The sequence below is a fragment of the Saccostrea cucullata genome, unplaced genomic scaffold (assembly GCF_032062105.1).
Source record: "Saccostrea cucullata isolate Sc308-1 unplaced genomic scaffold, CSIRO_AGI_Scuc_v1 ctg11528, whole genome shotgun sequence".
NCBI lineage: Eukaryota > Metazoa > Mollusca > Bivalvia > Ostreida > Ostreidae > Saccostrea > Saccostrea cuccullata.
In genome coordinates, this window is record NW_026923169.1 from 1 (window position 1) to 10,126 (window position 10,126).

Consider the following 10,126-nt stretch of genomic DNA (forward strand, 5'->3'; position numbering starts at 1 on the left):
TGAATTACGAGGTCAACCGATCAATCTGGTATATTCCCTATAGTCCATTGATTTTCAGAGCATAATTATAACCCCCTCCCGTTATTGGAGAGGTACATGTAGTCGAACAAACTATTTAATTTCACTTTCGGCATTTCTTCTTATTTTGTTTATACGCTTTTACAGTTGAGTACTAGTTCGAAGGTTTGATAGGCCAATGATTCTACATAGAAAGGAAAATTATGAGAAAACCCCTTTTACGGGGAGAAATCATGAATGAATGTCAAAATATTTTAGTACAACCCCCCCCCCCTTTATTTAAAAAACGATCTAATTCGTTTTTATCATTTAGTACTCTTACCTTGTACTGCAATTATGATGTGTTTTTCAAAATTTATCTCACTTTCTAGGGACTAATATGTATTCATCTATTTTTTATCCTTTTCCCGCAAAGGGGCGTGTGTTTAATTTGGTCAATATTATACCTGCATGTTTTAATTCATACGCTTTTCTGATATTTAAATATAAAATAAAATTGATATAGATACTTAATAATAGTTTTTAACGATCTTAGAAAGAATCCATTGGAGATGGACTTATGAGATTCCCTCTTTTTGTTCCTTTATCACAAAATACTTAAATGTGGGAACAGCGGTATAGAAGCAAATTTACAAATGTCCTAGCTAGTAAGCCCCACCTTAAAAAATTAAGACCCTCGAATAAGAGGCTCGATATTTTGAGTCGAAGTTTATTCAATATAATACAATGCATGCAGCCACGTAGCATCGTTTTTGAAAATGGGGGGGGGGGGCTGAGAAAAAAATAGCTACCTGAAAAGTTGACAAGCAAAAAAAAAAGGGGGGGGGTGACTTAAGAAAAGTTGCCCAAAGTTGACAGTCCTATTTCATGGGGTGGGGGGGGCTTACTTTTTCAATGCCAATTTTTTCCCGTACCAATTGCCTGCAGTAGGAGTAAAACCTTAAGGAGTGGATCTCATCTTTTCAAAGAACCGGTAACTGACCACTGGCACCCCAGTGTTAGTCAGGGATGGGAGTGAAAAGATGTTTGATAAGAAGTAACTGACCCTTTGAATTTACTAGTGGGCTCTCAGAAAATATACTTTCAGAATGGCAGACTTTAGGCCTATAATATATACCGGTATAGATCCATTATTTCCGAATATTTACAATCAACATACCCGACTTTAATATCACATGTCTAGTTGCTACGTGTGTATGTCATGGTCCAAAGAGCTATTTATGTATTAAAAAAGGATGAATCCTCCTGAATAGATAAAGTGTATATCTCTCTTAACAGGATAATTTGTGCAAATATCTAATTTGCCCGAACGAATTCATAATTTGTCCGAACAAATAACTTATTTGTCCGAAGGAATTTCTAATTTGTCCGAACGAATATCCAATTCGTCCGAACGAATATCTAATTCGTCCGAACAAATAACTAATTCGTCCGAACGAATTTTTAATTTGTCCGAACGAATAACTAATTCTTCCGAACAAATAACTAATTCGTCCGAACAAATAACTAATTCGTCCGAACGAATTTCTAATTGGTCCGAACGAATATCTAATTCGCCCGAACAAATTACTAATTCGTCCGAACGAATTTCTAATTTGTCCGAACAAATAAAAATATTTTTTTACCTGGCCCTCCAGCGGCGCCGTAGTTTACCGTTTTGGTCTAACCTTAAACTATTTTTCTGTTAAATATAAAACTTTGATTCCTTATTGAAACAAAATAAGAACAAAATAAAGCTAAATTTCAATCGCTGTGCAGGAAAAATTGGTCAAATTGAGCTTATATGATAAAAACTGCTATTCTTTGCTCACATTTCTTGTTGGATATAATAAATTAAGACTTTTTGAGGCATAACTTCAAAATATGGATAATTTTTGTTGCTTAATAAAAGCGCCACAAGCGTTTAATTTTGTTTGGTGAAATCATTTTGGCTATCGTGTACAACAGACGAGGCAAACAATGCCAGCAGATTTAAAACGAAATACGTCAGTCAGAAACAGTGGATACAAAGTTGAATAAAGTATAAATTTGCTGTATCCTGGTAAGCATCGAATCTCCTCAAGACATATTTTGGCTGTTAATATTGGTCATATGTATGGTACTTGCTATCACAGGTATTTATGGACATGTATCCCTCCCCCACGAGATTTAAAAAAAAACTCATCGTTAAGATCTATTTTTTTAAATGTTCCTATTAAACACATGATGAATAAGTGTAATAAATATAATTTGTGGAAAAAAAATGTCCATTATAAGCCCTGGGGTTTTATATCGGAGGGGGTGGGGTGTTCCTATCCACAAGTACCTGTGGTTCACGGTATACGACAGCAACTGAATCAAACTATTATTCAATAATCAACACAAAATATTTTGTGCACCTTTGGGGAGAATTTCCCCACTTTCTAGCAATGGTCAATCATTTATCTTTCACTCCCTTATTCTAGGCACATTATTTAACTAATTTGTATGTTTTATCCATCTCCCAAACCCTTTATACTCGTCTCTTTAAGTGATAAACTCGCTTGATTAAAATTATTTGTTAGGTTGTTGAAAATTCACTTCAAGCAAGTTTATTGCCTGTAGAGACAACTATAAATGGTTGGGAGGTGAATAAAATATACATTTTGGCTACGAATATTTCAAGTATTGGGTAGTGAAAGGTAGTTGATTGACCAGTGCTTGAAAGTGGAGAAAAACTCCCCAAAAGCGCGCAAAAATATTGCGCCATAAATTGTACCTTTTTTGCATTACGGGGTCTATATTGTTATGGTCAAAGACAAATATATAAAACCAAAACGCTACAGATCTGCAGCTATTTTGATCGCAACATCGCAGCTAGCGACAATAATCTGCAAGAACACTCTTACTGTGTACAATTTTATGCTGAAGTCTGCATCAAACGTAACAGCTTCGTAAGGAATGCCCCTTTTAGCAATTTTATTAAAAAACCAAGTTAACTACTTAAAACTTTTACATAATGATTAATATTTTTATTATTTTTGAATACTTTACTTGTAGGTACTTTAGTGTGCTCCTTGATATTTCACAGTTCCAAATATCCATTCTTCGTTCCCTATCGTTTGAAAGCAAAATTACGAACATTCACCAATGGACCGTCTTATTTAAACATGTTGATTATCGAATAATAGTTTGATTCAGTTGCTGTCATATACAAACAGGTACTTGTAGGTCCGATAAAAACCCCAGGGCTTAATGGACATTTTTTCCACAAATTATATTTATTACACTTATTCATCATGTGTATAATAGGAAAATAAAAAAAAAAATAGATCTTTACGATGTGTTTTTTTTTAAATCTCGTGGGGGAGGGATACATGTCCATAAATACCTGTGATAGCAAGTACCATACATATGACCAATATTAACAGCCAAAATATGTCTTGAGGAGATTTGATGCTTACCAGGATACAGCAAATTTATACTTTATTCAACTTTGTATCCACTGTTTCTGATTGACGTATTTCGTTTTAAATCTGCTGTCATTGTTTGCCTCGTCTGTTGTACACGATAGCCAAAATGATTTCACCAAACAAGATTAAACGCTTGTGGCGCTTTTATTAAGCAACAAAAATTATCCATATTTTGAAGTTATGCCTCAAAAAGTCTAAATTTATTATATCCAAAAAGAAATGTGAGCAAAGAATAGCAGTTTTTATCATATAAGCTCAATTTGACCAATTTTTCCTGCACAGCGATTGAAATTTAGCTTTATTTTGTTCTTATTTTGTTTCAATAAGGAATCAAAGTTTTATATTTAACAGAAAAATAGTTGAAGGTTAGAACAAAACGGTAAACCACAAAAAGAAAGTAAATGAATGTTATAAATAGTCAAAATTATGATATCAATGAGGTCTCTGTCATAGCGATTGATTACTTTGCCGTCTGTTGTCACAGTTGCATCGGTTGTCGCAGTTGCCGGTAATAGGGTGTGATGATTATTATGCTTAATTATACGTGTATCGAGTACATGTAGCAACACAAAGTGAATGGTTCGGGTCCTCGAATAAAGTATGCCTTCACTGAAATCTAGTTCCGGTTGACTGCGTTAGGTTATAGAGAATGTATGGTCTGCACACATTGAAATGTCGTTTATATTTACAGAAAATAATATTAAAATGCAAAAGCCTGTAAAAATTAAATCAAATATACAAATGAAATGTTTGAAAAAAAAAATGTGCCAACTGATGGATTCACACTAGATCACTAAAAATGCTGGTGGTTCACGTCTGAAGCTTAATTTTCTGAGCTATAATGACTATGACAACAAACGTCATAAATATCAACCAGTATTAAAGAAATAGATTTTCGCATATCTTGTATGTTTTTCGAGAATTTCGACCCTAGGGCAGGGGTACCCCTAAAAAAATCTTGTTTTTAACCATTCCTTAGATCAAAATCTATTAAAATTTCATAATTTAATTTAGAGGCAGGCCTGCCCTGAAGGACTTCTACGCCAAAATTTAAGCAAACATTGGTGCTTTAAAGGACAAAATGCTGCTTTGATCAACTTTTGAATTTAATTTCAAAGTTGCAAATAATAAATTTTAAGTTCAAAATGCTAATTTGAAAAATTTAGACAAATATACGATGGGAAACAACTAAAGAACAATAATTTTTAAAAGGGACTTTTATCCGGAAATTGATCTTATTCTTATAGGTCAAATCTTTTGAAACAACGAATACATCCTCTAGCAAGGGGAAAATCATTGAATAAAATATGAAAAAAGCAAACAGTAATCAAACTTTCAAAAGTTATTCAAACAAAAAATGAAGAGCAGAGAAGACTCGGACATCTGAAAGGATCAGAGTTGGGTTCAGGTGCCATGGAATAGGAAGTATTCCTCTAATGCGTTCCCACCGACCTTGTACTTGCAGGGAAAGCAAAAAAAAAAATCCGTATACAGAAAGTAAATATTGTTTTTAAAATGCTGGTCGGCATTTGACTTTATGTAATTGTATTGACCACAGAACTTTCGAAATATTCGCTTTAAACGAAGCTATTAATTGACATCAATGTTTCTTCGCTTTGTTTGACAAAAGCAGCCCCATTTTAGAAATTGTTCATACGAACAACATGTTCCTGCATATTCAATCAACTTAGACTTATTAACTTCATAGGCAGGTGATAAGGGTATATCGCTACAAAAATAAAGCGTAGTAAAAAAACCGCTAGTATTATCTCTTTTTCATAAAGTTTGAAGTTTAATATGATGTATAAAACTCTGTGGTGTCTTTTTATCGAGCTTAAAAGGATATATCAAATCATCAAAAGTAAGTAAAATGAATATTGTTAGTTTCATTACTTGTATTATTACTTAACTTTGAATTCACATTTTTCACACTAAAGGAAACACTTCTGAAAACCTTATTACCAGAAAGTATGGCAAATATTTTACCAGAAGTGATAAAGGACATTGGACGATGCCGTGAGGTGGTTGATATTCTGTCACGTGAAGAAGTCCTGGCTATGGACTGTGAAGGAATATCCCTGGGTGCAGAAGGTCCCCTTACGTTGTTACAAATAGGCACATACTCGGGACAGGTCTACTTGTTTGATATACTTCTCAATCAAGATCTCCTGAAGAGAGGCAGACTGAGAGAACTTGTAGAATCGAAAAATATCGTCAAGGTTATAATTACTATCAAGTTAATGGGGGTTACTGACATTCATTTTCATGAAGTTTTCTTTTATCCTTTTGAAATATTGTGAAATGAAAGATTTTATAATTAAAGTATTGCTTATTACTGTTTTAGGTGATTCAGTCCTGCTCAAATGACAGTGCTGCTCTACATTTCCAATTTAATGTAACACTTCAGAATGTGTTCGACACACAGGTAATGTTTTCATATTATGTAAGGTCTTGTATAACTTTTTTTCATGAACAAATTTTTCAGGGTTTAAAAAATGCTTTAATTTACTGATAAAAAATCATACTTCTGAATGTAATTGTCTTTTCTTTTGACGCAACAATGAGTTCTTAACAATATATGAACTACACTTCACAGAAATACGAATTTTTAAATTTGCTCTCTCGAAATTTCATTTACACATGGACTTATAAGACTTTTTATGAATCCTATTGATATTGATGTTAATAAATGGTACAACATGAAGATACTTGAACTTCCACTTTTATATCCATAAACTATATGTATATTGTACGACGGCGTATTCGTGCCATATTGACAATGTAGAAAAAAAAATTGTTTGAACGATTTAGAAAATCGTTTGTACGATTTGATAAATCGTTTGTACGATTTTGTAAATCGTTTGTACGATTTTGTTAATCGTTTGAACAATATAGAAACTCGTTTGTACGATTTGTTAAATCGTTTGTACTATTTAGAAAATTGTTTGTACGGTTCAAAAAATCGTTTGAAGATTTAAATAATCGTTTGAACGATTTAGAAAATCGTTTGAATGTTTTTTTTCTTCTAATTCCGAACAGAAGCGTACTGGATAAAAAACCCTGGTAAAGCAATGGTATAGAGAAGTCCCTTCGCTGCTAACTATAACGGGTACAGAAACACTTATAATAAATTGTATCTTGTTAATTCAACTGACCATCTACGTGCCACAGTGGTGTAGCATCGTTTTTGAAAGTGGGGGGCCAGCCAGAGAAAATCTTTTTTACTTACCTGAAAAAGTTGACAAGCACAAAAAAAAAAGGAAAAGCTTGCCAAAGTCGAAAATCCTATTTCGGGGCTGGGGGGGGGGGGGGGGAGGTAAACCTTTTTTTCAGTGTTAACTACTTTTAGTACCAAATCTAATACTACATTTTGGTACATAACTAAAAGTGGGGGGGGGGAACCAGGCTTTCAATTAATATTTCCTATAGTATAAGTAAGGTTGGGGAAAAAAAGTGTGGGGGGGAGCCCCCCCCCCCCCCCCCTGTTGCTACGGCCCTGTGCCATACGTATTTTGGACTTTGTCAGTGTACAATCTTCGTCTTAATCTGTTTCTTTTCCTTAAACACTCCCTCCGGATCTTGTATAGAAAGAAAACATCGAATATCTTCTTGAGAAACGGTAAATCCTACCATAATAGCTTTCCAGTACAGCCACCTGTATCCATGCAATTGACCACATAACTCAAGTGTTTCCTCAGTGAAAAGAGTTACATCCCCTATGTCGGATTTGGTCTTACGTCTGAACAGTCCTAACTTAGCTGTTGTCCTTTTCAACATTCGTTCACTAACAAAGTATCGTTGAGTTTGCGAAAGAATCTGTGCAATTTCCGAAATAGTGAAACCCATCTTGAATTACCCCTTGATTAATTTTTCTCCGTCATTCATCGTGTCATTCATTAAAACTATGCGTAGTTACGTTGTCCTACTAATGCAAGGTTTCTTAATATGTTTCTTCTACGTGTAATAACCGGAAATATTAGCTAAAGCGTACAAACGATTTATTAAATCGTATAAACGATTTATAAAATCGTACAGACGATTTTAAAACAAATCGTACTGACGATTTTCTAAATCGCACTGACGATTTTCTTAATCGTTCAAACGATTTCTGAATCGTACAAACGATCTTAAAAATCGTACAAACGATTTTGAAAATCGTACAAAGGATATAAAAAAAATCGTACGAACGATTTTTTAAAATTTTCTCTACATTGTCAATATGGCACGAATACGCTGTCGTAATATTGTCTTATCAATCGAGGTAAAACTTCCACATAGACTTCCCTTGCCTATTAGTACAAATAACCCCTTAGATACATGTATGTACACATTTTTGGTTTGTAATTAAAGGTACATTAAATAAACATCTACTTTTCCTATCAAAATTAAAATTATTTATAATTTGCATTTACCAGGTAACAAGTAAATTCAAAGAAAGAAAATTTAGAATTTTGCTTCAATTTATTTCTTCCCCAAATAGGTAGCAAACCTTGTAATCCAAGAACATCAAGGACGTAAGATGGCTCCTCTTCTTAAATTGGATGCTATTTGTGAAAAATACAGTAGAAATAAAGCTGATTTAAGACAGAAAGAAGACGTGCAGGTACTGGTTATAAATAATTATGATTTAATGAAATGTTTTAAAGGAGTGAAAATTAAACTCGTAAAACATTCGATACACTGTACGCCCATAATTTGCTCTGCTCCAGATTTGAAAGCCTTGACTTTAAATATTTTTTGTTATCTCCATATATTTCGCAAAATAACATTTTTAACTAATTTGTAATGGCACTTGGTATTAAGACAGAATGGATGAAAGTCACAGGTGATCTTTGGGCAAAACGACCAATGACTGAAGAGATGATATTGTACGCAGCAGGTGACGTCACTGCTATTGTACCAGAAGTGTACGAAAACCAGAAAAAGTACTCTTTTTTTTTACACTTAATACAGACATGATGGTTTTTAATTTTGAATTGGTAATGATAAAGACCCCAAAAAAATTCACTAATTTATAAATCTTCACACTTTTGCAATTTATATCTCAAGGTATCTACTGGAGTACAACTTGTGGAGGAAATTTGAAGAGAGGGTTCATGAGGAAATTTATTACTTCATTGACCCAACACTAAAATTGAAAAGGAAGGAAAGAGTAGACGGAATCGTGAAAGAGATAATCGCTAAAATCAATGCAACAAGTCCAGCAAACATAGGCATTGATGATTTCGAAGAAGACCATGACGAGATAAGAGCTCTGAAAAGATTGAATTTTAGAGAAGCGTCTGCTATATCACCACTAATAAATCGGTTAAAAACAGAAATCCTGCAGAAAGATCTGAATGAGCTTTCAGAAAAACTAGATAAGGAAGGTGACACTTTTGTTGCAAATTGGAAATCAAAAGCTTGGATTTTTGATTCTGAGAAACACCCTGATGCATCAATCAGAGAAGCTGCTAAAAGAGTTCTGAAGAAGATGAATGATATCGCTTTGAAGGACGTTTGTAGCAAATACAACATGAACACAAAGCTGAGTCATGTTCGTGATATGGAAAAAGAAACACTGCGCTCACTACGGCCGAATGGTACCAGCGACCCGAATATTCATCCAGTGGCCCTCCGTCTTCATTGGATGTTGATGGAAGATGATTTGGATAAAAAAATCTCAGAGTTCCAAGCCAAACGTCTGGAATTCAAAATGACCGAGGGATTTTATAGGAAAATGAAGTTTTACATCGCCAAGAACACCCGTGTACCTCCAATCATCAAAAGAAAATCGAAGATGTTCAAGGATGAACTTGATTTAACTTTTGGACGTGATGTTATTCCTACATAAGTGACAGAACGGTGGCCTTTCGAGTTTATAGAATTTTACAGAATGTATACATGTATGTGAAATGTACAAGTGTGATTTCACTTATCAGTGAAACATTTTTTTTTAATTTTTTTTTTTATTTTTTTTATTTTTGTTGTTGTTGCAAAAATATATTTTTAAAACGATTTTGGCCATGCACCATTTACTTAATTCTGATTTTACTTGCTATATTACTTGTATATATATAAGCATGGTTTTTATTATAAATTATTAAAACTTGCTAATGCTTTGCTTTATATTGAATTGTTTGAGTCAGTCGTTCTTACATCCAAATAAAAACAAGTTGGGGTAATGGGTCACATGCTTATTAGTGCGCATAAATACATTGCCACCCCGAGAACCGGGCACTACTTTTACTACGAACGTAAGCAAATCGACTGGTGCTAAAACACAATGTCGCATTCGATTTATTGATTGTATATTGTTTACCTCCCACTCGAGAATTTTTCACTCAAATGGAGACGTAACCGTTTGCCGGTGAAGGGCTTCAAATTTGGACCTATACTCGGCACTCAGGGCCATTGAGCAATGAGAGTTCTTTATCGTGCCAACACATACCGTGACACGGGACCTACATTTTTAAGGTCATATCCAAAAGACCCGTGACTTTGACTTGTAGTGCCGAGCGTTGGCAAAGGAATAGACACTACCTATGTTTAGGTCTTTGGCATGACGCGGCGCCACGAACGAGAATCGAACCCCGGCCTCCCGATCACGATGCGAACGCGCTACCACTAGGCTACCGAGACCGGTATGTCGCATTAGAAAAAAAATTTGAACTTGATTAAAATCTGTGCAAAACAAA

The 10,126-nt window shown here is 34.3% G+C and overlaps 1 protein-coding gene across 1 annotated transcript; it reads left to right on the forward strand.

Annotated features, from left to right (window-relative positions):
• Positions 1 to 5,355: 5,355 nt before the first annotated feature.
• On the forward strand, positions 5,356 to 9,331 carry LOC134263350 (uncharacterized). Its single transcript, XM_062745682.1, has 5 exons — positions 5,356 to 5,668; positions 5,794 to 5,874; positions 7,930 to 8,052; positions 8,253 to 8,374; positions 8,499 to 9,331. The coding sequence occupies exons 1-5, from the start codon at positions 5,420 to 5,422 to the stop codon at positions 9,280 to 9,282; spliced, it is 1,359 nt and encodes a 452-aa protein (XP_062601666.1). The 5' UTR covers positions 5,356 to 5,419; the 3' UTR covers positions 9,283 to 9,331.
• Positions 9,332 to 10,126: the final 795 nt, after the last annotated feature.